The sequence below is a fragment of the Mustela erminea genome, chromosome 5, assembly GCF_009829155.1.
Source record: "Mustela erminea isolate mMusErm1 chromosome 5, mMusErm1.Pri, whole genome shotgun sequence".
In the NCBI taxonomy this organism is placed as follows: Eukaryota; Metazoa; Chordata; class Mammalia; order Carnivora; family Mustelidae; genus Mustela; species Mustela erminea.
The window spans coordinates 136,162,263-136,189,899 of NC_045618.1; the positions used below are offsets into that span (position 1 = coordinate 136,162,263).

The 27,637-nt window shown below is 52.3% G+C and overlaps 1 protein-coding gene across 2 annotated transcripts; it reads left to right on the forward strand.

The window, feature by feature from the left end:
* Window positions 1-13,718: 13,718 nt before the first annotated feature.
* Window positions 13,719-26,309, forward strand: CHGA (chromogranin A). Of its 2 annotated transcripts, none has more exons than XM_032345096.1 (8): window positions 13,719-13,969; window positions 14,779-14,825; window positions 17,187-17,280; window positions 18,123-18,191; window positions 20,409-20,504; window positions 22,058-22,483; window positions 23,181-23,665; window positions 25,794-26,309. In XM_032345096.1, exons 1-8 carry the CDS (start codon window positions 13,924-13,926, stop codon window positions 25,875-25,877), a joined length of 1,347 nt encoding a protein of 448 aa, XP_032200987.1. In that variant the 5' UTR covers window positions 13,719-13,923; the 3' UTR covers window positions 25,878-26,309. The 2 variants fall into 2 exon arrangements, with proteins under 2 accessions (XP_032200987.1, XP_032200986.1); XM_032345095.1 differs by having other exon boundaries at window positions 13,720-13,969; window positions 22,055-22,483.
* The last annotated feature ends 1,328 nt before the right edge of the window (window positions 26,310-27,637 follow it).

Here is a 27,637-nt window from a genome sequence, read left to right on the forward strand (position 1 = left end):
ATAATTCCTGCCCCCAGTGAAAATCAAGCTGGCTTGGGACTGGAAGTCATCCGCCACTCCATGCATTCTCTGTGGGCTCTGTATTCTCATGCCAGCTTCTTTTTAAAAAACAGCTCTATTGACATACATTTGCACATATTTAGAATGTATGATCTGGTGAGCTTTGACATATACATACACCCATGACATCATCAGCCCCATGAAGACAGTGACCACATCCATCCCCTCCCCAAATTTTCTCTTGGCCCTTTGTGATCCATCCTCCCCTTCATCCCCTTCATGCTCCCTCCTCCCCATCCCAGGCAACCACTAATGTGCCTTCTGTCACTATAGATTCATTTGCATGCCCTAGAATTTTATATAATTGGGATTATATAGCATGTACTCTTTTTGTCTCACTTCTATTTTGAGATTCATCCATCCATATTGTTGGTATGATAATGGTTTATTTCTTTTTATTGCTAGGTCACAGCCCTTTTTGTGGATACAGTACAACTCTTCTATTCATTTATCCGTTGGTAGATATTTGGGTTGTTTCCAGTTTAGGGCTATTACAAATAAAGCTGCCATGAATATTCACGTACAAGTGTTGAATGCTTTCACTTCTCTGGAGTAAATACCTAGAAGTGGATTGGCCGGATCATATGGTAAGTTTTATGTTTAATTTTTGAAGAAACTGACAAGTTGTTTCCAAAAGTAATTGTATCATTTTATATTCCCAGCAGCAATGTATGAGTTCGAGTTCTTCCACCTTGTCACAAACACTTGGTATGATTAGTCTTTCTAATTTTAGACATTCTAGTAGGTGTGTGGTGATATCTTGTTGCATAGTGAGCTCTGCTCAGAGAAGTACCCAGCCCCAGGGTTTCTTTCTTAGTTAGGAGGCAAGGCAGGGCTTGGAGACCCCTGAAGTTCTCTGTGTGCAACTTTTGTTCTCCCTTTCTGCTATTAGTGATGTTGTGGGAGACACAAGGTAACTTCCCCAGGACACTTGCAGCCTGTGGTTCTGAGACAAATACATTTGAGCTTCAGCTATCATCTCTGGCAAACATTCTCTAGCTTCTCAGTATCATTGTTCTGTGTCCACTTTGGCATTTAATATTTATTAGCATTCAATGCCTCAAGAATAAGATCTCTCACTGGGATCCTGGGATTAGGTGGTTGAGTAGTCTAGCGACGGGCCTGACCTGAGAGAGCATCGTGTAACCGCTGTCCTGAACCACTTCTCCTGGAGATGGGAGCCAAGAGGACTAGGGGCAGACGTGCTGTGGCTTCTTCAGAATGCCCTTACCCAGGGTATGACAGCAGCCAAAGTCCTCTGAGACCCTTGTTCCAAGCTGGGAGCGTATCTGGTTCTGAGGCCAAATAAGTAGGCTTTTTTTGTCTCTAAAACCTCCTGTGTAGGCACAGATCTTCTCTGGAAGAGCTGGCATGCACAGAATAAAGTGCATCATTTACATTAGGGTCCAAATCCTCCTCAACACATGACTTCCACCAGAGGAAGCTGAGACACTGTTAAAGTCACCTCAATATAGAAAAGAAGACTGGGTGTTTTGGATGTCCTTCTAAGATGGCTGTGGGTATCATGGGCAGAGCCTTCATCTTATTCTTAGCAATGGGAAGTGAAGCCACCCACAAAAAACTGTCTTTTGGGTTTGATGTAGGAAATGTCCTGGATCTTCTTGTTTATTTTAAAGGGCTTGAGGGGCGCCTGGCGGGCTCAGTTGTTAAGCATCGGCCTTCAGCTCAGGTCATGATCCCAGGATCCTGGGATTGAGCCTCACATCGGGGTGCCTCCTCAGCGGGAAGCCTGCTTCTCCCTCTCCCACTCCCCCTGCCTGTGTTCCCTCTCTCACTGTGTCTCTTTCTGTAAATAAATAAATAAAAATCTTTTTAAAAAATAAATAAATAATAAAGGGCTTGAGAAGGTTTCCTGGAGATGTGAGAGACCAGCCCAGTGACTCAGGAGCCATCATTTCAACAAAGAAAGGTATCTCTCCTATAATCAACTGCAAACCCCTCATCACATCAACTATTTGTAAAGGAAAAAAATTGAGGTCCAGATGGGTGAACTGACTTGCCCAAGATCAGTCAGTATGAAGTAGAGCTGAAACAATGTCTCTAAAAGGAAGCAAAAAGGTGGGAGAGCATTAGTTCCCATGAAGTTATGAGGGTCCTTAATCTTAAAAATATGATTTTGAGGGACTTGACTCCCCTGCCCTCCATCTTCTTAGACGTAGAAAGCATCTAACCCTTAGAAATAAGGTAAAATGCCATGAGGTAAATCAACTTCATCGACTGATAAACATAACTACTATTCCAATTACTTTTTAGTGATATAAAAAGTTTAAATAAGCTTGAAAAAAAATAAGATCTTTCAGCTATGACTCCTAGGACATGTTGGACAAGATCCCTCTCAAGCATCCTGGGATTTCTGGTGGGTGATGCTTCAGAACCATGGACAGCGGCACTTGGGCTTCTCCTCTGTTGGCACTGACTCCCGTCCACAGCGGCCAAGTAAACCAGAGACTTTGTGGAGCATCATTTGAATTCACTTGCCTGTAAGTGAGGATCCAAGGTGAATACTATTCACACACAGACATGGGGTCCAGGAAGCACCTAGCTCCCCAAATATCTCCCCAGCCAGCCTTCTACTTTGTCAGAAATCGTGCCAAATTTCCAGCGTTTAAGTGAAGATATTTTCACCTCCATGAAAAAACATAGATCTTGTTCCTATGAATGCGTGATTGGGGATGGTTTTAAGCAATATTATTCCCCCTCAAAAGCCTTGAAATCTAGTTGAGCAGACAGAATAGTTGCATCAAGTTAAACCCCAGGATAATAGTCTGATAATGGCCAAACATTGGTGCTGATAGTCTTGGCTAAACGATCTCTGTGGATGGAGATCTGGGCATGTGGGGCTGGTCTAAAACACTTCCTGGGTGAAAGGCATAGAGTGGAGCTGATCTGAGCCTGAAAGGCTGAGGAATACAAAGAGGCAAGAAAAGGCATTCTTGGAAAGGGGATGTATAAAACACGTGTGTTTTATAGGAAGTACTGAGCACGACACCTGCATATGACCCAGGGGAGGTGGGGCGAGTGTCAGGACTGGTGTGGCTAAAGCAGTCACCGGTGTGGGGAGGGGAGGGGAATAAGAGAGAAAAATCAAAGAAAAATGAAGGGGCCATTCTGAGAGTATGAATTCCTCACTTTTCTGGAAGGTAAAGCTGTGGCAGAACCTCCATTTTTTTTTTTTCATAGTTCCTTTTCCCCCTGAGGAATACCTCATTTCTGTGCTTGCTTGGTACCTGTCACTCTACTGACATGGATCCTCTCCCCAACTGTACTGCAGAGTAAATGACTGAGAAAGTCCAATGCCTGGCACCTCCTGCTGGGGGTGAAGGTGGCGGGAGCAGGGCTTTGACCACAAGGATGGAATTCAGATGGAGAAGCACGAGGAGTCTCCTTGTGCAGGTGAATGAAGCTGAGGATACCAGCCAGCACCTGGAGCACCTCAGGTCTTGGTAAGGAGGAAGGTCCATGATTAAGCCCCACATGGCCCAGGATTCCCTGCCAGCTCCCGCAAGGTGGAAAGGCACGAGGAGAAAGAGTTCTGTTCTGTCTCTGAGCTAGGTAAGAGAACAGCCTGTTCTCTAGGGGAGAAGGTTGCTCAGCCAACTGAGCCATGTATTTGGAGAAGGTAAGAAACTCATGTGCTGCCTTGCAGGCCCCACATGCATTGGAGCTCCCTGTGCATCCCTTTAGGCCAGAGCTCCCCCAAAGACACCTTAGTCTGTGCCCCCGACCATCAGCTGGACTGGCTAGGGAAGGGCAAGGTCGGGGTGCGGGGGGGATCAGCTCACCACCTGCCCCCCCTGCCCCATACAAGCAGAATCAGCATGCCCTCAGGTCTCCAGGGCACCCCCACACGCATCACAATATCCCCTCTCCAGGGTTCAACTTTGTAGGATGCTACACACAGCTGTGGGGAGCTCCACTCTCTAGGACATTAGAGACACACAATCACCTGAAGGAAAATCACATCTTGAATTTTCTTTGATAATGGGTAGGTGTGGACATTGACTTGGCATTTACTTTAGACCAGGCCCCGTGTGAAAATGCCCGACAGAGAAACTCCGTGAACCCTCACAAGAGCCCTAGGAAGTAGCCCAGCTCTCCTCAGTGTGAAGGGGAGCTCCTCTTACCAGCCTAAGCTGCTTCTCCCAGCTGGCGAGGAGCTCTGGGAACAAGGATCACCCAGAAGTCCCCTGAAGACTCTTCCCTGGAAACCCTCGAATGCCAGGTTTTGGGGGTTGGGAGGTTGCCTGGGCAAGGGCTCCTCTCTCCCTCAAGGTCCTGGCTACCTGGTCCCATCCTAGAAGCCCCACTATGTTGCTCTGACCCTGTTCTTAGGGCAGGGGCGCCTTCCACCTCCCTGTTTTCCCCAATGTCTTGGCCAGACCAGCCCCTGTCCTTTTCTCTGCCCTGGGCCTTACCCTCACCCTTCTATCCCCGCCAGAGCCTAGTGTCCACTGCTCTGGTCTTCTCGGCATGGCTTTGGAGTTTGCACACTGCTAAGTAATTCTTGCCCAGCACCTTCTCCGTGGAGCCCCTGCAGACCCACCCCCTGCTGGTGGCCCCCTTGGATACGTAGATTCTGACCCTGGGCTATCTCCCTAGAAGACATCCTGCTCGGGATTGAGGCACTCCTGTGAGATTCTTGTGGCAAGATAGCCCCGGGAAGGAGGTGGAGCACAGGGAGGACCTCTTGCATCTGAGTTTGGCCAGGCCTGGTCCTTCTTTCCATCCTGCTGTGCCTTGTGCTCCTAGTGAGCTAGCCTCGACGTCCAGGGCTTGACGCCCACATGCTCTCCCCCACCTCTCCTACCACCTCCCGGGACAGGGCCCACTGAGGCCTTCGTCCACACATTGAGGCCTGTAAACCGCTTTATTAGATTAAAACAAACATCTGCCAAAGAAGAAAAGCAATACCTTAATTGGAGGCTGCTGGGGATGTTTGCAGAGACAGATGGGAGAGGGTCTAATGAAATCACCTCGTACTCGCCTCTGTGCAGACCTTGCAGATAAAACAACATTGCCCAGCAACAGGGCTTTGCCACCTGGAGGCCTGATAAGAGGCTTGGAGGAGCTGTGTGTTTGGAAAATATGATTTTGTAAGCTGGGCCAAGGGTGTGTTGACTCTACTGTCCATTGCCCCAGCGCCCTTCCCCCACCATCAGATAAGCAGCTGCCACTTTCCCTGGGGTACAGACAGAAAGTTGCTCCCAAGGGCCCCCTGCCAGGGACTTCCCAAATAGAGATGGCCTGAGCCCTAGCCAGAGGAGAAACTGGTCCCTCTCAGGGATCTGGAGCTCATCAACAGGGACATCTGGCCACCATGGGCAAGTGATGGCAATGGCTTTGTCTTCCCCTCTCCCTGACGCCTGATTACGAAGCATCTCTGCAGGGCCACTGGGATGGAGTGGGGCATTGGGGATGCTGAAAGCTAGCTAGGTTTCATGCACACAACCATATAATGCCCCTGAGCATCCCACCACCTCCTATCCTCTCTCAGCAACTCCTGTTTTCCTCAAAGTCAAGGCTAAAGTCTTCACCAAGGCCCATGAGGCCCTGTATCATCTGGCCCAGTATTGTCTCATTCCCTCTACCGTCTGCTGACTCACTCTCTTTCAGCAACCTTGGCCTTCTGATCTGCCTCAAACCTGTCAAGTATACTCCTGCCCCAGGGCCTTTGCGCTGGCTCTTCATTCACCTGGAATGTTCTTCTCCCAGATATTCGATGGCTCTCTCCCTCGACTCCTTCAAATCCTGACTCAAGTTACCATGTCAGTGAGGCCTACCCCAACCATCTGTTCACTGAGGCCACCCCCTCCCACCCTACTCTTCCCAAGCCCCTTACCCTGCTCTGCTCCTCCTTTTCTCCCACCGCATCAGCACCTCCTAACCTACTATATGATGTACTTGTTTATTATGGCTTATTGTTTGCTGCTCCCGAGCCTAGAGCACAAGCTCCAAGAAGGCAGAGGTCTTGCCTGTTTTCTTACCTAGCATATTCTGAACATTGACAACAAACTTGGAATATAGTAGGCATTCAATAATGGAGTATTATACTCAATAATAATTGAATGGAGGAATGTTTTACCTTCCCAATGCCTCCCCCTGACAAGAGTGGTGGAGCTAATGGGAAAGAGGCTGGGTCCAGAGAGGCCAGATGTGCGAGCATGCGGTAACTGAGCCCCCTGCCCCTGGAAAGCCCCCCAGGTAACCATCCCCACAGTCCCACTACAGGGGGACCACCAGAGGAAAGCAGCCTTGTCCAAGAACCCAAGGCTGGGTACCAGGAGAGCTTGGCTCCCATCACAGCCCTCCTGTGCGACTCGGGACGAGCCACTGTTCATCTCGGAGTCTCAAATTACTCTTTTGTCAGCCAATATTAGTATTTACTCTCTTCATCTAAAATCAATAAACTGCCACATTATGGCTTTTCACATGAGAGACTGAGGTCAGATTCTGACTCTGCCATTGAATAGGCCGTGTGGAGTTAGGCAGTTAGGCAACCTCTCTGAACCTCTGTCTCCTAATCTATGAATGAGGATAATGATAGCAGCCGTGTCACACGTGTGTGAAGAGTATAACAGTCAACACCTGCCGAAGGGTTGGTTACTCTGGTTCAGAGTTCATTTATACTCCTTGAGCACAACTGTGTCCTGTGTCCTCAGAGCCAGGTTTCGGGTGGGGACCCTGAGGCCCAGGGTAGGAAAGTGGCTAGTCAGGGTCACTGAGCAAGTCAGTGGTAGCTCCAGGGAGCACCCTATGTCTCCTTGACCCCAGAGCCCAGGGCTCTCTGTACCTCCTCATTCCATTGCTGCAGTGGATTTCCCCAACCCCGTGGATTTGGCCTTAGCCCATCCTCCCCCTTTGGGCCTCGCCTGGCCAGAGACCCTGACGTGGTCTAGCACTTGCCAAGACACTTCCCAACTAGGACAGGGGTCTAAAGAGCCAAGCCCCAAATTAATGCAAAGAACGGTCAAGCCCCAGAACCAGGCATGGAGGGAAATCTATCAAGGCCCAGGAAGGGGCGAGGCTTGGAAGGCACCGAGCTCCATGCAGCTCAGGACCAAGGCGCGCGATCTGGATGCTGTCAAACCACCCACACCCCAGACAGAGCCCGCAGGGGCCAGGGTCTTGGCTTGGGTTCCCTGAATCAAGGATGTGAGTATACTTGGTTTATCAGGAATCCCTAGCGGGGGCGGGGGTGGGGATGGGGGTGGGGAAGGAAGACAGGATGGAAGGAGGGGAGAGGAGAAAAGATGAAGTCAATCAAGTGTGCAAGGCAAGATTAAGCCAGACACCGCTATGAGAATGGAGCTGAATTCTCAGGGAGCCACAGGGAAATGATACCAGGATCCTGTCCTCAGGATCCCACCCAGGGATGAGGAAGTGGGGGTATTTCTGAATGAACGTCTGATGCTGGCTGGCAGAGGGCAAGCCCCTGAGCTTTTGGCTTCTGGTGTATGTGAGCAGAGAAGCCTTCCGGGTTTCTGTTAAAAGGCTTTGGGCACTGAGGGCAGATCCTGGAAGCGAGAGGTGTGGGAGGTGGGCCAGGACCATGAAAGGTCCCTGAGACATCAGCAGAACTCGGGCTGGGCCTCCTAGTTGGAGGCGGCTAGCTTGGGAAGCAGCCAGGGGCTCTGGCCAGCCCTGAGCCTGCAGCTCCCAGTGGGCACAGACGGAGCCTCCTCTGGGGTCTCTCTCGGTAGCAGCAATCTGGGGAGCCACATATCTGTGGGAACCACCTTTAGCATCCTGGGAGACCAGCTCTGTGGGAGGCTCTGGTTTGCCTCCCTGGCGTGCACCCCCAGCGGGACTCCTACTGTCCTGGCTTCATGCCTGGAGTGCTCCCATGTATGCCAGCTGGGTGGATAGCCTCTGTCCCATAGCAAGACTGGGACACTGTTCTGTCCCTTGGTCTCCACCCTTCAGGCTAGCAGACAGCCTTCTGCAGCCAACACAATCACAAATTAGTGGGCAGAGAGTGCTTTTTTAAAAAAATGTACATAACGTAAATTTACCATTTTAAGCATTTTTAAGTGTACAGTCCAGAGGCATTAAATACATTGTTGTGCAAAGATCACCACCATCCATCCCTAGAAGCTTTTCATCTTCCCCAGCAGAAATCTTGGTCCCATGAAGCAGTGACTCCCCCCCCATCCATCCCTCCCCACTGCTCCTGGAAACTACCATTCTGTTTTCTGTCTCTATGCATTTGGCTAGAGTGATTTTTTTTTAAGCGTTAACAAACACCAAGTGTTTTATGCAAGTGATATGTGAGAGAACTCTACATCTGAAACTAATGTTGGCTAGCTGAATTTACATGTAAAAAGTAAAAAAAAAAAAATTAAGAACCTTGAGCACAGTTCACACTATATAAGTCTACCTTCTCTTCTCTTCCCTGTCTGCCCCTACCCCCAGGTTGGCCCTCGGACTCTGGAATCTGGGTAATATTTTGGCGGCTGGTCCTATACCTCTGACATCATTTCTTCATTCCTTTGGCATTCACTGCAGCAGTGGAAAGATTCGGTTAGAATCAGAGAACGGATTTTGGCTCTTACAACTTGCTGTGTGGCCTGGGGTAAGTCCCTTGCCATCTCTGAACCTCAGGAATAGGACTAGATTCTTGGCCACATGAATGTCATTCACGGAGTTTAAACAGTTATTCAGACAACTCCTCATTAACCAGGAGATTTTTACCCCCATGATGAAACCCTAAAGGCTGGTATCCTTTATAAAGTCTGTAGTTTGAATGAATTTATAGGGGTTTTGTTTTTTTTTTGTTTTTTAAAGATTTAACTAATATATATATACACACACACACACACACACACACACACACACACAGAGAGAGAGAGAGAAAGAGGGTGCAAGTGGGGGAGGGGCATAGGGAGAGAGAATCCCAAGCAGACTCCATGCTGAGTGTGGAGCCTGACCTGGGCTTGATCTCATGACCCCTAGAGCATGACCTGAGCCAAAATCAAGAGTCGGATGCCACCCAAGCATCCCAGTTTGAATGAATTTGAACAGTGCTGTCTGGGGTTTGGAAATAAATATGTGACTGGCATTGACCAGTCCTTCTCCCTTGACATAGAGAAGAGGGTCTGAAAACACACCCACCCTGGTCACCTGACCACGCTCACCCCGGTGTTGCTGTTTGTTGTCAGAACTGCTCACTGCCCTCACAGGACATTTCCCTGTTTCAGATGGGGTTCAGCTGCAGTGAACAGAACCCTAAAATGGCTTACACAGTGATTGGGAGGACTGGAGAAGTTGATCATACTGTATCAAGTTTTGTCAGCTGTTTCCAGAAAGAGCTTGTAAAGTCACACCTCAGAACTGAGCTGCCACTGGTACTGCAGCCCCTGCTGGGATCAGGGACTGACCTGCCTGCCAAGTAGGGGCGCTGTCACCAGAGCCACCCACCTCTGCCATGTCCACACTGGCAACATGATTGCTCTGCACCTTCTCTCTCTCTCTACACTTGACTTCAACTCCAGTTCCTCTGATTGATGGAAACAAAATCATTTCTAGGTCCTTAGCTGCAAGGCAGTCTGGGAAATGTAGTTTTTCCCCTTCCTACTTCTGCCCACCAGAAAGAGGGTTGGGAGGGAGGTTGAGCAATCTAATCCACAGTGTCTTCAAAAAGCAAAGACTTCTTTACTCTATTCTGCCCCTCACTCCCTCCTCTCTGAGCTACATCTCCCCCCACCCACAGCACAATGCTTCATCCGACATACAAAACCAAGACAGTACACAGACAATCTTGTTTTATTGTGCTCTGCATTATTGTACTTCTGCAGATACTACATTTTTTACAAACTGAAGTTTTGTGGCAAACCTACAGTGTCAAACAAGTCTACTGGCACAATTTTTTGACATTTTCTCGCCTCATGTCTCAGTGCTGCATTTTGGTAATTCTTGCAATAGTTCAAGCTTTCCTATTACTATTATATTTGTTATCTGTGATTGGTGACCTTTGATGTTAGCACAGTAATTGTTTGGGGGCACCACAAACCACACCCACATAAGAGTCAACTGGATACATAAATGCTGTGTGTGTTCTGATGGCTCCACTGGCCAGCCATTCCACCGTCTCTCTCCCTCTCCTCAGGCCTCCCTATTCTTCAAAATGCACAATATTGAAATTAATTGCTAATCAATAGTCAGTTACTAACCCTACAATGGCCTCTAAGTGTTCAAGTGAAAGGAAGAGTTGCACGTCACTCACTTTAAATCAGAAGGGAGAAATGATTAAGCTTAGTGAGGAAGTCATGTCAAAAGCTGAGATAGACCAAAGCTAGGTCTCTTATGCCAAACAGCCAAGTTAGGAATGCAAAGGAAAAGTTGTTGGAGGAAATTAAACGTGCTACTTGGTGAACTCATGAAAGATGAGACAGCAAGATCAGTCTATTGTTGATATGGAGAAAGTTTTAGTGGCCTGGACAGAAGATCAAAACAGCCACAACATTCCCCTAATCCAGGGCAAGGCTCTAACTTCCTTCGATTCTAGGAAGTCTCAGAGAGGTAAGGAAGCTACAGAAGAAAAGTCTGAAGCTAGCAGAGGTTGGTTCATGAGGTTGAAGGGATGAAGCCATCCCTAAAACATGAAAGTACAAGGTAAGGCAGCCAAGTGCTAATTGAGAAGCTGTAGCAAGTTCTTCAGAAGATCAAGCCGTAATAATTAATGACAGTGGCTACACTAAACAACAGATTTTCAGTATAGATGAAACAGCCTTTATTGGAAGAAGATGCCATCTGGGGCTTTCATAGCTAGATAAGAGAAGTCAATGGTTGGCTTCAAGGCTTCAAAAGACAGGCTGACTCTTGTTAGGGGCTAATGCAACAGATGACTTTAAGTTGAAGCCAATGCGTACTTGCCATTCCAAAAATCATAGGGTCCTTAAAAATCATGCTAAATCTGTTCTTTCTGTGCTTTATAAATGAAACAGCAAAGCTTAGGAGACAGCATATCTCTTTACAACAAGGTGTTACTGAATATTTTGAGCCTATTGTTGAGACGTACTGCTCAAGGAGGAAAAAAAGTTTTGTTTTGTTTTGTTTTATTTTTCAAAATATTACTGATCATTGACAATGCATCTGGTCACCCACAGGTCTGACGGAGGTGTGCAATCAGATGAATGCTGTTTTCATGCCTGTTAACATAACATCCATTCTGTAGCCCATGGTTCAAGGAGTAATTTTGATTTTCAAGTCTTATTATTTAAGAAATACATGACAGAAATGCTAGAGTTGCCATAGATCGGGGTTCCTCTGATGAATCTGGGAAAATTAACCTGAAAACCTTCCAGAAAGGATTTACCATTTGAGATGCCATTAAGAACATTCATGATCAGGGTGGCTGGGTGGCTCAGTAAGTTAAACTTAAGTTAGACTCCTTGCTCAGGCTGCTTCTCCCTCTTCCTCTGTCTCCCACTCCCCAGCTTGTGCTCTGTCTCTCCCTCTCTCTGTCAAATAAATAAATAAATAAAATCTTTAAAAAAAAAAAAAAGAGCATTCATGATTCACCAGGAAAGGTCAAAATATCAACATTCTCAAGAGTTTGGAAGAAGTGGATTCCAACCCTCATGGATGATTTTGAGGGGTTCAAAATCCTCATGAGAGGAAGAAACTGTAGGTGGGGCAGAAAAAGCAAGAGAATTAGAGTTTAAAGTGGAGCTTGACTTGTTTCAATCCCATGATAAAACAGAAACAAAAAAACAAACAAACCAGGAAATCTATCTGTACATTAGTCAAAACAACTGTGGCACACAATAAATTTTGGTGGGCTGCTATGCTCAGGACACAGGTAAGTCTGTAGGCTAGGACTCCGGAGAGGAATCTGCAGCCTGGTCAGGGGGACCCCATATCAGAAGGGCTTGGTGCATGTAATCTGTCAGGGCTCAGCTGAGGTCTTTCACTGGAAACTCTGCTTTATGAAGGGAGCTGCCTCAATAAAGACTATAGAATACTGTATATACTTAAAAATTATTGATGCCTACCTCTGGGTGGTGTCCGTATGGTGTTTTCCTGCATTTCTGTGCATTTTCCAAGTTTTTGAGATGGATTGTGTGTTACTATTCAGCTGTATTTCCCCAGGTCACTTTTGCTTTATCTCCTTGTTATTCCTGGAATGTCAGACACATTCCTTCCACTAGACATTTGCACTTGCCATTCCTTCTACCTGGAGCCCCCTGTCCCTGGACACATGCAACCTCCTTCCTCCTCACCTTCAGATCTTTGCTGAAACAAACCTCTTGGTCAAGATCTCTCAGACCCACCCCTTTTAAAACATAGCCTCCTCCCCCCACCCAACACACCCATCCCCCTTCCCTGCTTCATTTTTGTCCATAACACTTGTCCCCACCTGACAGCTCTATATTTCACCTCTTTACTTATTCATTGCCTGTCTTTACCCTTTAGAATGTAAACTTCATAAGAATCAGACCTTTGTCTCTTTGTTCACTGCTGTATCCTCAGCACCTAGAATAGCTGAGTGCCATTCTAGGGTGTTCAAAGCACATAGTAGGTGCTAAGCAAATAGTGGTTGAATGAAAGAATAAATTCATGAAAAGGATCATTTCAGTGTCCTTTGGGCTCCTGCCAGGTCTTCCTTCCCAGGAGTGGGCACGGGTGGGGCAGGAAGTAGGGAATAACAGCAGCAGATGCGGGGAGAGCCTCACAAGAAGGAGACTCTGGACAATGCCAACTGATGCCAAACCCTAGCCCAGTTACCAAGTTCACCATGGCACTGGACTCAGGTGGCAAAGGGCTTCCAGTGTGTCATCTAGGTTGGGAGTAGCAATGTGGCCTCAGGGCAGAAGGACACGAACCAAGAAACCAACCTAACACACGAAACACCCGTATGTTGAGAACACTCAAAGAGACATGAGACACAGTCAGTTACCAGCAGCAAGAATGTCATCCTAGGGCTAACGAGTCCATGTTACAACTCTTATTTTGGTTTGAAACCAAGAGCTGTCCCCTGTTCCTGCCCCGCCACCCCACACGAGAGCTATCCAACAACAGCCAGAGCCCAGGATTCACTCATTGATCCCTGGCTTGACCTTTCTTTCCATCAGTAGGTTCAACAATTATCTATTAAATGCATTAACTCTGTGCCAGCTGCCCCCTCAGCGCTGTGGAAGCAATGGTGACCAAACATTTTCAAATTAATACATATATACACTATGACAAATTGTGAAAGCACAAAACTGGGTTGTCAGAGAGAGAGAAGCCTCTCTCTAGGACTCCTGAGATATCTGAGGGAGCCCTGAGTGGTGAGCCAGCCTCCAGACTCTGTCAGGGCAGGGGTGTTCCCACAGAGAGAACTCAGGAGCATGGTAGGTGCTCTAGAGCTTGTAGGGACATTGGAGGAACACACGGCCCAGAGACTGGGAGTATCTGCCCACGGACACAGCAACTCGGGGAAACTTCGAAGAGTGCAGGGTTAGCCAAGGCCCCTTGTCACCTCCTGGAAGCCAGATAACCGCCTCGAAGCCAGACCCAAGGCAGGTGAGCTGCTGACACCAGAAGCGAGAGGCCTGAGGCTGAGGGCGGAGCGAGCTGCGGCCGGACCCCCAGAGGGGTGGGAAAAGGGGTTAGGGGCGGTCCCGATGACGTCATTTCCGGGGTCGGGGTATATAAATGCTTGCAGCCCCAGAGCCCAGTGGAGAGAAGCTGGTGGGTGGACCGACAGACAGACACAGACTGGGAAGCTGAGCCCTCCGCCCCCAATCCGCGCCAGCGCCGCCACAACCCGCTCCCAGGTCGCCCGTCCAGCCAGCCCTCGCCAGGGTTCCTGTCGTGCCCAGCCCCAGACCTCCGGCTCCTCGGCGCCTCGGCTTCGCCATGCGCTCCGCTGCTGTCCTGGCGCTTCTGTTCTGCGCCGGGCAAGGTGAGCGAGCGCGGGGTCTCGTGGGAGAGGGTCGTCGGCGCCCCTGCCTGCCCTGAGGTCCAGGCACAGCGCGCAGTGCGCGCCCCTCGTCCCTCCCCTCCGGCGCGGCGAGTATCCAGCACCGCGGACAGCGCCCCCGGCTCCCAGCTGCCCCGGCATAGTGGCCTCGGCGCCAAACCCGCAGACCAGACTCTCTGGGCCTGACTCCTGACCCTGCAGGACAAGACCCCCTGGCGCCCCGACCCCGTATCTGGGCTCGACGTCTCGACTGCATCTGGGCCAGTTCTGGCTCCGTGCCATGGCCGGCCAAGGTCATTAGGGGAGCTGGGAGAGCTGTGGCCGGCTCCCACTCTGGCCTCTTTCTCTTCCTTGCTCCTGCTCCCCCCCTTTTTCTGCCCTTGGCTTCTGTCTCCCTATCATCTCTCACAATCCTCCCTCTCCTCGTCTCTTTCCCCACACCTCTGGGGTCTCTCCACTTCCTTCTCCACCCCAATCCCACTCAGCTGCTGGCCTTGTTTTCATAGCACTAGCCTTCAGCTCCCCCATCCCCACCCCACCCCCAGGCCCCAGAGCGGGAGCTTTCCCAAAGGGAAGCGTTAGGGAGCTCAGTGCAGCCTCTGGGGACCATCCCCATGGGGGCAGCAGCCAGGGAAGGGAAACAAAATCAACCCTAGCATCTCACTGGGTAGGGGCAGTTTTGAGGGGGAGCACTGGGGTGAATGGGCCCCCTATAAACCCAGTTAGGAAGGACTGGGCTCTCCCCTCAGAGCAGAAGAGTCACCCCAGCTCTCTCTTTTTTTTTCCCCCAGTCATTGCCTTTCCTGTGAACAGCCCTATGAATAAAGGGGACACCGAGGTAAGAAGGGGTATGGGGATGCCCTGTGATGGTGGGTAGGAGGCTCCAGTGGACACCTCACAGCCAGGTTTTGGGCAGCTAGCTGCAGGAAGGAGTTTGGCATAAATCCAAGAGGCAGCACTGCGGCTGCTAAGCCTGGGGACAGCTTGCAAAAGAAGATATCAAAGACTGCTAGATTCCCCTGCCGTCCTGCTGTGGGGACTTCCCCAGCTTCCTCTGAGCTGGGTACACTGCCGATGGGGCCTGTGCCTTAGCTACAGGGCCAAGGTGCCAGACCTATAGCTTTGAACCCGCCAAATCTGGCAATGCCCAGCCTGAGCTGCTGGGGGGCGCTTCCTGTGGTTCTGGGTTGTGGCTGTCCCCAGACCTGCAGGGATGGTCTTCACGTCTCTGCTTCTGGCCTCCCTCTTTGATCTTCCCCTCATCCCAAGACTCTGCTAGCAACCCCCACTCCCACCGTATAGGCACTCCAGCCCTGGATCTCCCAAAGGGCCCCAGTGGAAACACTCTTGATCATGGCTTCTACACTCAGGGTCCTGGCCGTTTGGGGCTGCCGGGGGAGGTCACCCAGGAAAGGGCCTTAGGAGATACTAGCTGGGGAGCTCTGCAGCCTGCGAGACACTCTCTGTTGTGGGGCACAATTGAAATTCATTCATGTCTGGGCTGGGGCTGTTTTTGCAGTCTCTGGTGCCCACAGACACCCCACCTGTGACCCAGGGACATTTCTACCCTTCACTTCTCAGGAGCTGTTTCCTTCCATTCTGGAGAGGCTATGGTTCAACCCAGAACATCAAAGCAATTCCAATCTCTGTTTGCTCAATTATATTTCCTGTGTTTTACTTGCAGACAGGCCTGTATATGCCTCTTCCACTCTTATACTGTGTGGTCTTGGTAAAAATCCCTTAACTTCTCTGAAGAGGATTCCACTTTTCCTATCTATAGTATTTCCCTTGAGGGAAGTTGTGAGCGATGGAATCCTAGATGGGAGGCACCTGGCGAAAAGTAGGCCCTCGGTTAATGGGCACCTGGAGTTTCCCTTCAGAGCTCCTTATTATTCTTGGGAACCATACCCAATTCCTCTCTCCCTAAGTCTGTCCTCGTGGCCTGGTGGTTATCTAACATTCCCAGTGTAAGGTCCCCGGTTGCAGGACGATGCAGGGTACAGGCTGCAAGGTCCTTCCTACCAGATCCTCTATGGGAGACACTTTGGTCCCCATACACTACCCAGCAGCCTGGGGTCAGGAGCACCGTATCCACTGGTGAAGACCTAACTATTCCATCCTACGATGCTGTGACTACTCGAGAGACTGTTTGAGGGTTTGCCATCCTGAATTTTTGGATGGGTTGCTTTGGCATCCCATAGACCCAGCCTGCCACCCCCTCACTCCCCACCAGCACCGCCTGATGCATGTCTGACACTTTCTGCTTTCCTGCCCAGCTCTCGGCAGCTGAAGCAGGTTCAACGTTACGAATCCTTCCCTTGGTGTGTGTGGCTCATCACGCCTTGTAGAGTGTTTTCCCTTCTGTTTCTGATCACCCTGGGAGGGAAGCTGGGAAAGTCTCATCATACAAATGAGAAAATCGAGGCTCGGAAAGGTCAAGTCCTGTGTCCAAGATCACTCAGCTAGGATACCGCACTGCAGTTGGCCCTACGTTCAAATAAGCATTTATCAGCTGCCTGGTTAGCCAGCCACAGCACCTTGCTGGCCGCTGCATAGAACTTTCAGAGATCTGGCTGCTGGGACGAGCACCCAGATGTAGCTGCTGTGCCTGGCAGCTGTGCCCTCGTCCAGCCACAGGATTCATCCCATGGAGGAACACAGAGCCAGACTGTGAGGCTGTCACTTGCTGCATGTAACAACATCATGGGTTTTAGGAGACAGGGATCCCAGTCCTGTTTCCAGGCAGGGTAGAGCCAGGGAAGGTCTTTGGTCTCTGGGCAGTCCAGAAATACTCCCTGGAGAGAGTTGACTTTGTCGCCATCTGCAAACTAAAGTACTTCTACAAGACATACCTTAATGCCCAGCAGCAACTTCCCCATCTAGAGAAACATTTGCTAGTGGGTACTGGGTACCCACACCCACCATGTCTCACAGGAGAGGGCCAGCTGCTGGCCAGATGATCAGGTGCCTGGCGCATGGTAAGCACCATATAAAGGGTTTCTATTATTGCTATTATTGTCTGGCTAAAAACACAGATTATCTTGGGCACAGGCATCCATGGACTCCTGAAGACAAAAACAAATGCCCTCATATTCTTATTTAGAAATCTGCCCTCAGGGCACATTGAGCCTCGGGGTGGGGTGGGGGCAGTGAGCCCCATACACAGACCAGTCCCAGCCCGCCCCCACTCTCTTCCTAGGTGATGAAGTGCATCGTTGAGGTCATCTCTGACACGCTCTCCAAGCCCAGCCCCATGCCTGTCAGCCAGGAGTGTTTCGAGACACTCCGAGGAGGTACGGGCAAAAGCTGGGGATGGGAGGGGCTGGGCCCGTGTGGCTGGGGAGTGAGGATATGGGTGTGTGACTTTGGGCAGAACCCAGTGATTTAATTCAGCAGTCACTGATCAAGTGCCTGGCCTGGCCTGTGCTAGTGAGGGAGAGGTCTAGAGAGATGAGAGGGTCACAGCCCAGTGCTCCCGGAGCTTACAGATGAGCAGACAGAACAGACAGGAGCACAATTAACTAGAATTCCAGGCAGAATGAAACCAGGGTCAGAACAGCAAGTCACCTTGTCCACCCTGTGGACAGAGATGTTGTGTTGCTATGTCCCCAGAGCCCTGAACAGCCACTGGCACCCGGCAGACAATCTGTAGGTTTGTGATGAGTAAAGGACTGTCGTAGGTGGGCAGGGCAAGTCCAAAGTGTTTCCAGCCGAGAGGTCAAGTTTTACCCAGCTGTTGGAGGGCTCCACCATTCACATTGGGGTTGGACTTTCAGAGAAAGTTAGAAATCAGTAGAAAAATCAAGAAAGGTTAGTCCAGGTGGAGTAGACCCTCGAGCAGACACGGAGATGGAAACACATGGGGCAGGAGACCCCTACCTCCTCTGCGGGGCTGGCGTCTCCTGGGTGATGTCTGGGGGCCGGGCCAGCCGCTGACCTTCCTGAGGCCAAAGGATGTGCTGGCTGCTTGGGAAGGAGGCCACCTCCAGTGCTATCTCAAGACCCGATCTTGCGGCCACCACGCAGGTTTGGAGTCTCCAAAATAAACTCCTTGTGCTCAGCTGAAAATGTTGATGGTAATCTCTTTCTCTGCTCTCCTCTGGAAACCACCCATAACCACTCTCCTTCATTGCAGATGAGCGGATCCTCTCAATCCTGCGACATCAGAATTTGCTGAAAGAGCTCCAAGACCTTGCTCTCCAAGGTATTTTCCAGTCCCTGCTTAGGAATCTGGGTAAATTCCAGTAATTGAGAGAAAACCAGGGTGGAAGTTTGAGCGAGGTCCTAGTTCTCTCTAGGTCCTAGTTCTCTCTGATTCGGTTATTGCCCTGCAATTACAGAAAGGTAATCCTCTCCAATCTGGCAGGGATACAGTTAAAGAGATTAAGGCCCAGAGAGGTTGAGTAACTTGTCCAAGGTCACACGGTAAGTTAAGGACATGCCAAGACCAGATGAAGCTCACCTAATACCCCGCCATCTCTGGGGATCAGTCATTTCAGTGGGGGACACATTTAAGACTACGTTGCAGAGAGGACCCCTTTAACTGAAGAGCAAATTGGTTTCCAGGAGAGAAGAGGGACCCCTTTCCCCTAGTGAGCTTCTGCTCAAAGGGTAGATGGGGACAGCAAGGTCTTGCTTGCCCCCCTAACTCAGACCAGACTTTCAGCATGTTTTAGAGTAAATTATGTCTTTCTCTAAAAGATTAAGAAAATCCACTGACACTCTTGGGACTGGAGTGACTTTGTGAGGTAGTGAGCTCCCTGTCACTGAGGGTATTTAAGCAGAGCCTAGAGAGTTAGACTGATGTCAGATGCCCACGCACAGATTCCTTCGTGGGTTCACGGGAGACACAGACTCCCTGGCAAGCTGGGAAAAAAATGGGTTCTGGCCCTGCCTCTGCCCCACGCTGATACTCTGTGGGGAACGGCTGCTTATCAGGGGCAGGCCCCTGGCCCCGTACCTCTACCCCAGCATGGGCCCTCGTGGGGAATTTCGCATCAGTTTCCAAAGGAAGTAAGGTTCCATCCTCAGGGCTGGGCTTTGGTTTCGGGTGAGGTGGGAGGCAGGAAAGCTGCTCCAGCTCTGGGAAGCCCTTCTCAGAGACCCTTGTGACAGAACAGGCCACCTGTGGGAATGGGTGCCGGGCGTCTGGGTGAGGGCCCTGCATGGAGCAGGTGCTGGCTAGAGCCATGGCTCTTCCTAGCTTCCCACTTCATCTCCATTGACCCTGGTGGGATTTGTTTTTAGCTAAACGTTAAATATTTTATTGCAATATAATAATTTCAAAATTAAATATTGAATGACTAACGTATTACATTTAAATAATTAAAGATAGTGTCAACAGAGACTGTTCTAGGAGGAGGTGTCCTGAAATGTCTATGTACACACAGATGTGTGTGTATCTAATATGAGCCATTTTCAAGACGTGTCCCTATTACTGTTTTCTGTTAAAAGAGTACAGGATGTAGCTAGGTGTCTGCCTGTCCATCCACCTACCCAGCCACCCGTCCACTTCCTCTTCTACACTCTCAAAGTGACTTCTGAGTACCTCTGTCTTAGGGCTTCCCAAGTGGCAGCCCCGTCCTGTAGGTGAGCACCTGCTGCTCGGAAAGCTCCACTGACCCCAGATCACAGAGCGAGGAGTGACTAGGCAGAGGTCTGCCCGGGGTCAAATCTGGGCAGACTCCCTGGCCTGCAGCCGCTGTGACAGGTGCTCCCATCCTCACGATTCCCAGCGTGGGGAAATCGCAGCAGCATCTGCAGAGTTGGCCTGGCTGAGAGACCCCATCGTCTGGAACTGGGCACAGATGGGGATAGTCAGAGGAAGTAGCAGCAGCAGCCCGGGGCCAACACAGGGAGAGGGATGTGTGGATATCAGCAGGTGGGAGCCCGGGGCTGGAGCTCAGGCACCTGCTTGGCCTTCTCCCAAGGACCTGGATTTACGGGGTACAGGGGAGCAGCGATTGGCTGGTTCAAGACTGCCCATGAGGGGACTAGCAGTCACTGCGACTCCTGCTGCAGGGTCCCCCTAACTACCAGGAGCAGAGGGACCCCCCACTCTTTCTTCCCATCCCTGGGACCCTCTGGTCCGTCTGAGTCTTTATGGCTGTCCAAGGTAGCAGACAGTGCTTGTTCTCACTCCCCAGGGGAGAAACGTGAGTGTGGAGAGGTGCTGTGGCAGCCTGATGGGTCCCAGCTGGGAAGCTGGGAGGGGGCAGGGGCAGCCAGCACCCCCCGCCCCCAACCTGGAGCTCTTGCCCCCCTCAGTGTCCCGTTAGGCAGGCTTGCAACTGACCTGCCGTCTACAGATAAGGAAATGGAAGCCTTCACACTCACAAAAATGCCGAGGCTGGGCGTGGCTAAATGGAACTTTTTTTCTCCTTTTCTTTCTCTCTTCCCCCCTCCCCTTTTCTCATACCAGGTGCCAAGGAGAGGGCACATCAGAAGAAACACAGCAGTTTCGAGGATGGACTCTCAGAGGCTCTGGAGAAACAGAATGACCAGGCCGAGCTGAAAGGTCAGAGCCGGCAGGTCTAGCCAGAGGCTGGAGAGGGAGGAGGGTGGGAGATAAGAACAGTCGTTACAAGATCAAAGATTCCTAGGGGTCAAGGACCTCCTCCTTTAGGAGCTATAAAGTACCTAGCTATCATTTTGATCTTCCCTGTACAAATGGGGAAACTGAGGCCCAGAGAGGTTTCAGTACCTTGTCCAAGGTAAGCAGCGTAACTAGAGATGGGAATCTGGGTCTACTTCACTCCAGAGTCCCAGGTCAGTCCCGTCTGCCTGCCATAGGGGCTCACACTCAGGGCAGGAAGTCTCTGGCCTGGCAGGAGGGCAGGCTCCATGCTGGATTTTCCCAGAGTCCATTGCAGCAGAACCCACTCCCCCACACCCCCCACCACCACACAGCACCTGTCCACCCGGCACTTGGTCATGCCGAGGGACAGTCCTGTTGTAGGAGGACCCCAGAATGGGTCTCAAACAATGAATGAAACTGGGTCATCTTTCTTGGAGCCAGAGAGCTTCTAAAGGTCAAAGAGATCATGCGCTAGATCAAGGGGATGCCCCAGTACTCATCCTCCTGCCTGGAAACAGTCATCAACAGCCTCCTCGGGGCCTGCTGTTAGCACGTGGGAGGTGGGTGGATCGGCCAGGTTCTAGAACCAGGGATCTCAGTGGACATCTACTATTGGGGCCACCTGGAAGCTACAAGGTACTGAAACCTCTCTGGGCCTCAGTTTCCCCATTTGTACAGGGAAGATCAAAATGATAGCTAGGTATTTTATAGTGCCTAAAGGAGGGGTTCCTTGACCTCTAGCAATCTTTGATCTTGTAACTACTGTTCTTATCTCCTTATCTTCGTGGGGGAGGCAGCTGTGTGTCGGCGCAAAGAGTACCCTGTACTTGACATTTGGAGACTTGGATCCAAGGCCCTGCTGCTTATGGGGTGTGAGCTTGGAGAAGTCATGTGACTTGTCTGAGAGTCGGGGGGAGAGCTTCTGTAGAAGGGATGGGAACACCATCACCGGGGGTCCCTAGCAAACGATGGAATGCACTTGGTAGCGTTTGGTCCAACAGTAATTGTTCTAGAGCTGGGAGGGTTTTTACTGGTGAAAAGGCAGCCACCAGAAAAATGCCTTTTAATGAAACTGTACAAATAGGAATGAGGCGCTTCCACAGGACACTCCAGCCTCGCGTGGAAGGGAGAACGAAGTTGCAGTAATGGTGCCTTGTCCACAGAGAGGTTACGATATTTGCCCAAGGTCATACAGCAATTAAGCTGATGTCCTAATTTTCAATTCTGGGGTTATTTTCAAGGTGGTAGTTGTTTTGTTTTGTTTTGTTTAATCACTTCCTACTTTAAGAAGTAGAATTCCAAAGAAAGAAACATCTCCCAATTGTGCTCAGATCAAACCCAGACACGGAGCGGGCAATGCTAATCTGGCGTGAGTGTCTTGGGCCGCACTTGACGGAAACCAAAAGATACAAGGACTAGGTTGTGAAATCGGGCTCTCGGGAGCCCGCGCGTGCAGCCTGGTCCTCAGGGCCTGACTGTTGTTTCTGCAGAGGCAATGGGAGAAGTGTCCTCCAGGGATGCTACGGAGAAAAGAGAAGATCCTAAAGAGACAGAGAATGGTGGAGACATGGATGGAGCCAGGCCCCAGGCCTCCCCGGAGCCCGGCCAGGGGTCCAAGTTCGAGGAGGACAGTCAGGCCCTGGGGGAGAAGGAGGCCGCCAACCCCGATCCCCGAGACAAACTTCCCAGCCAGAAACACCCAGACCCACTGGCTGAGGAAGACAGCCAGAGCCACCCCCAGGGCCTGGTGGACAGAGAGAAGGTCGTGGATGCAGAGAAAGGGCAGCAGACCAAGCGAGAAGAGGAAGAGGAGGAGGGCGCAGAGGCTGGAGAGAAGGCTGTCCCTGAAGAAGAAGGCCCCACCGAGGCATTTAACCCCCACCCAAGCCTCAGCTACAAGGAGACCCAGAGGGGCGAGAGTATGTATGATGTCTGAGACCGAACAAGTGTGTCAGGGAGAGGGGGAGGGTGGGAAGAAGGACTGCATCTACGATCGCATTCCACCTTCACAACAACCCGGAAAGGTAGGTAGTATCTCCATTTCCCAGATAGAAAAGTGAGGCTCAGAGAGGTTAAGTAATTTGCCCAAGGTCACACAGCTAATTTGCAGTAGAAGCTGAGATTCCAACCCAAGTTTGTCTGACTCCAAAACCCTGCATCTCCCACTGTTCCACAAAGCCCCTCCCCTCCGAGCCAGGAGACCAGAGGGGCTCTGCAGGCTGGGTGGGTGGGTGAGCTTCGGGAACAGAGGGACAGCATGACAGGTGAAAACAGGCTGGTCTAGGGACAGTGTCAGCTTCACCCAGGGTTTATGTGAGCTCCTGGCAACTCATGAGGACCTTCTCAGGGCCTTTCCTCCCTCCCCAGCTGGGTGGCCCCGGATCAGGGCTTCCCGGAGGAGAGGGTGCACAGAAGAGGCAGCCTCCTGCCAGCCCACTCCTCAGAGCTTTGAGAGGGTCTTGCAAAGTGCTCTTTCAAGATGGTTTTTCCTCCAAGTGGAATCACGGACCCTGAGTGCGGTCTGCGGTCCCAGCAATGGCCAGAGAGGCGGCAGGGAGTGGCGGGGACCAGGGGAAGTGGCGGTCCCTCCTTCAATCTCCTGCTCTTGTCCACCAGCTGCTCCAGGTTGGTCCGAGGCTCTGGCCATCGACGGAGCCAGGAAGTCTGGGGCTGAGGAGGCTCAGCGCCCCCAGGGGAAGGGGGAACGGGCGCACTCCCGGCAGGAGGAGGAGATGGCAGAGGCACCTCAAGGCCCCTTCCCGGGCGGGAAGAACAGGGAGCTGGAGCGGGAACAGGAGGAGGAGCAGCTCTCCAAGAAGTGGGAGGACGCCAAGGAATGGAGCAAGATGGACCAGCTGGCCAAGGAGCTGACGGCCAAGAAGCGGCTGGAGGGGGAGGACGAGGAGGATGACCCTGACCGCTCCATGAAGCTCTCCTTCCGGGCCCGGGCCTACAACTTCGGGGGCCCTGAGCTGCAGCTGCGTCGAGGCTGGAGGCCGTCCTCCCAGGAGGACAGCGTGGAGGCGGGCCTGCCCCTCCAGGTGCGCAGCTACCCGGAGGAGAAGAAGGAGGAGGAGGGCAGCGCCAACCGCAGACCAGAGGTTGGTATGGGGCGCGTGCCGGCCCTGGGCCAGGCCTCCGGAGTGTGGGCCCAGCTAGACATGCAGCCCCCTGCCCCACGGAGGGGGCACAATCAGTCCCCATGGGTCTGAGAAGAGAGAGGCACGTAGGTGGTGGGGGGGGGGCGGCTTGAGGAAGCGGAGCAGGGCTGGGGCAGAGCTGGGGCAGCGCTGAGGGGGGGCGAGTGCCGCAGGCAGGAGAGGGAAATGCTCAGATCACGGGGGCAGGAGAGGGTGGGGAAGCCCATCCCTGGGGCACTGAGGAGGTCTCAGCCCTGGAGGTGACAAAGGGGCTCTGCGGGTTTGAGTGTGGAGTTGTCAACACAGGAAGCTTGGAAAGGCCAGGACCTGGCAGGGTCTGGTCTGGGGTGGGGGTGGGGGGTCCTGGGAGGAGGGGTCGTGAAAGAACAGGTGGCATCCTGGGAAGCTCCTGAGGGTGGGCTGATCCAGCAACATCCTCTCCTGGCCTCCAGGCAGCCCAGGCACACCCCCTTCCTAGGTTCAGACCCTGCCTCTGTCCCCTGGGGCAGCACCAGGGCCAGTGGGACCTCAGCACCTGGTGGTGAGTGGGGAAAGGGGCACAGATGCTCCAGAAGGCCCAGGTTCTGCCTCTTCCTAGCTGTGTGATCTTGGGTGGGTTGCTGCCCTTCTCTGAACCTCTATGGTTCCCCCATTTGAGAAATGGGGCTAAGGAGTCCTTTCTACTTACTTCATTATTATGGTCAGAACACACACGTGCTTTCAAAACCTGGCCGTGTCCAGGGATCCTTGGTTAGCTCACTGGGGTGCTGGGACATGGCCCCCCCCAGAGGTGAGGAGGTGCGAGCTGGGGTCTGTGGCAGACCAGCAATGCCATCTCGGAGCTGGAGGCGGCCTGAGGGGTCTGTGGTCCAGGCTCAGTGCCCAGGTAGGAATCAGGGCCCCACGGGGGCTGGGACCTCTCCATGGACCCAGTGCTCGCTGCCCCTCCAGATTAAGGTGCAGTCCGTTCCCCGGGCGCCAACCCTCTCTCTCTGTGGGGACCAGGTTCTTTGCAGCCTGAGAGGAAGAACATTCCGGGGCAGCTGGAGCTAGGAGAGGTCATCTGTCAATGTCCTCGGGAGACTGCCCTCCACCCCTAGCTCTGGACCAGGACAAGCGAGGGCACCTCTGACCACCCCCTTCCTCACCCACAGAAGCTGGAAGAGAGCAGGGTGCCGTGAGGTGCCTGCTAGCCTGCCTTCTCCACAGGCAGAGGGAGCTTGGACTCAGGGCGGGGAAGTGGGGACCCCAGGGCCATGTGGACAGGACAAGGGCAGGGTCCCCTCCATACCGCCCAAGGGTCTTCCTACAAATGCTCCAGCATCACCAAATTCATGCCCCCGGGGCTACTCCAAGACAGAAGTCTCCAGGGTCCCTAGTTCCATGACAACCGCTGTCCATCTGTTCCAAGCGGCCCCAGTGGCTGTCCTCAACAGCCTGGTACCCAGCAGGTACCAGGTACCCAAGACTGGGTGTGGGGGCATGGCCTTCCTAGACTCCTGCTCCGAGTCCCAGGGTATGGGCTTGTGGGCATCAGTCTGGGCTCAGGAGGTCCTGGAATCTTCCTGAGGCTGAGGCACAGAGCAGGGCTCCCAGAAGGGTCCTCTGCTCTGAACCACCCTGGCAGCCAGAGCTGGGGGCCTCCATGATGGGGACCAAAGATCCACGCCACCCTCAGCAGGTAGAAGACAGCTCTCATCCCCTCGAAGCCTGGCCTTGCCCCTGGGGTCACTGTCAGTCTGGGCCTTGGGGTGGGGGGCCTGGGAGGAGCACTGGAGGGCAAGGAGGCCTTGTTTTCCACGTCTGCCCAGAGCCATTCAGGGAGAGGCTGGTCTGGATCTGAAGCCACCAGGGACTGTGTGGGGTCAGGGCCCCTGTTCCCTCCCTCTCCATTTCTTGTGCACAGTAACCCTCAGTAATCCCAGCAGGACAGCATCCCCCATCCCCATGGTATGAATGCAGGCCCTAAGGCTCAGAGAGGCAAAGCTGCCTGAGGTCACACAGCTGGCCAGCGGCACAGCCCATCTGGCAGACTGTGCCACCCACCAGCTGGCCCAGTCCTTGCCGGAGCCGTGGTGTTCTCTCCTAGGACCAGGAGCTGGAGAGCCTGGCAGCCATCGAGGCGAAGCTGGAGATGGTGGCCCACCAGCTGCAGGCGCTGCGGCGGGGCTGACGCCCCACCCGCCACCCCCGGCCCAGCCAGGGCCCTGAGGCAGCCAGTGGTCCACGGCTCTGTTGCCCCCTTTGCAGGTCCTGGCCAGACGGCCCGGGTACTGCTTCTGGTAGAGAGGCTGCTCCCAGCCTGCCCAAGCCCAGGCTACCCCGTTGCCCCCCTCACTCCTTTCTTCCAGCTCTTGACTCCCGCCCCAGTGCGCCCTCTGCAGGGCAGACCCCCTCTCCACCCCCGACGCCCCCGCCATGACTTTAAATGGTCATCTTTTCTCTCTGGACACAGGCAGCTTTCTAGAAGTTTCCTTTCCACCGTCAGAGCCATTGGGCACAACTGCAATAACTTCTGACCTTTTGGTGAAAGCTGAGACCTCCTAACTGTAATATATTCTGTACAAAATTTATCTAAGGAAAAATAAATCTGCTCTGGGCTTTCTGGTTTCTGTGGATGTTTCCCCCTGTGACTCGGGGGTGGGGGGTGGATTTGGGCAAAGGGACAAGTGGAGGTTTACTTCCGCTGGAGCAACTCCTTTCTGGGCTACTTTTTAGCCATGGGACTCTGGGCAAGTGACTTTGTAGCTCTGGACATCGGTTTCTTTGGCTGTAAAATGGAGAGAACACATATAATTTCCTCTTCAGATGTGAGGAGGGTTCCAAGGGCCCGGGCAGCCTGGACCATAAAACCACGATGATGATGAAACAAGGTCTCTGAACAAAGGGTCCTGGCAGGTCTAGGCCTCGCCTGTGAGGCCGGTGAGGGGCTGCCCACTGCTGCCACCGACCGTCCCAAGGCCGAGATGGACACCCTCTGAGGCTGGAGCTCTAAGCTGTTTATTTCTTCACACGTTTCAAGGGTGCACTCCACCCCCAACAGTTCGAGAAATAACACACGCAACACCACACTGTATTCCACGAGGCGGTCAGATACCAAAACATCCGCTACCACAACCTATTAAAGAGAACACGGGGTCGCCTTGACCCTGAAATAACCCATCCCAAAGATGGCCACCTGTGTTGTCATCACGTGGACACAGGGGCGCCCAGGGGGCTCAGTCGGTTGAGTGTCTGCCTTTGGCTCAGGTCATGATCCCAGGGTCCTGGGATCAGGTTGGCATCAGGCTCTCAGCTCAGTGGGGAACCCACTTCTCCCTCTCCCTCTGCCTACCTCTCCCCCTGCTTGTGCTGTCTCGCTCTGACAAATTAAAAAAAAAAAAAAAAATTCACACAGGACACAGAGCCCCATCAAAAGAGCTGGAGGACCTTTCCTGGCTTTTCCAGAAGCAGCAATCTTATGTACAGTCCATCTATGCACAGAAACAGTGTATGTACACAATCAAGCACAAGGCAGCTTGGGGTTCCGGTCAATGTTGCTTGTTGCTTGTGGGAACAGGATCGGAGCATTAGCGCTGGTGGCAGAGCACAGGTGTCCCTACAACTGGAACCGCCAGATTTGGGGTGAAGCCACTATGGGAGAAGACTTTTGAGAGAAAACAGATGACCCCACAGACAGCCCTGGAGGAAGAGGTCAGCCAGGCTGTGGGGAAGGGACAGCCCCTCCAAGCCACCAGTCATGGATCAGTCTGGAAGTAAAGGAGAAATGCAACCGTTTCTGGAAAAGGCTCCAGGTGGGCTGGGCGGGGCCTGTGGTCAGAACCAGAAGTATGAGTGCCCAGGTCTGACCACCTGCGAACGGTCTGTGTTGGAGGCTGGGGGTGGAGATCACACTGGCCACGCTGCGCAGTGACAAGGGGCAGAGGCACAGGC

Excerpts from the sequence above, each read along its gene's own strand:
- CHGA (XM_032345095.1), top strand. The coding sequence starts at position 13,924 with ATGCGCTCCGCTGCTGTCCTGGCGCTTCTGTTCTGCGCCGGGCAAG. Across the intron at positions 17,281-18,122 it reads TTTCGAGACACTCCGAGGAG|ATGAGCGGATCCTCTCAATC; the intron begins GTACGGGCAAAA and ends CCTTCATTGCAG. Across the intron at positions 22,484-23,180 it reads GGAGACCCAGAGGGGCGAGA|CTGCTCCAGGTTGGTCCGAG; the intron begins GTATGTATGATG and ends CTTGTCCACCAG.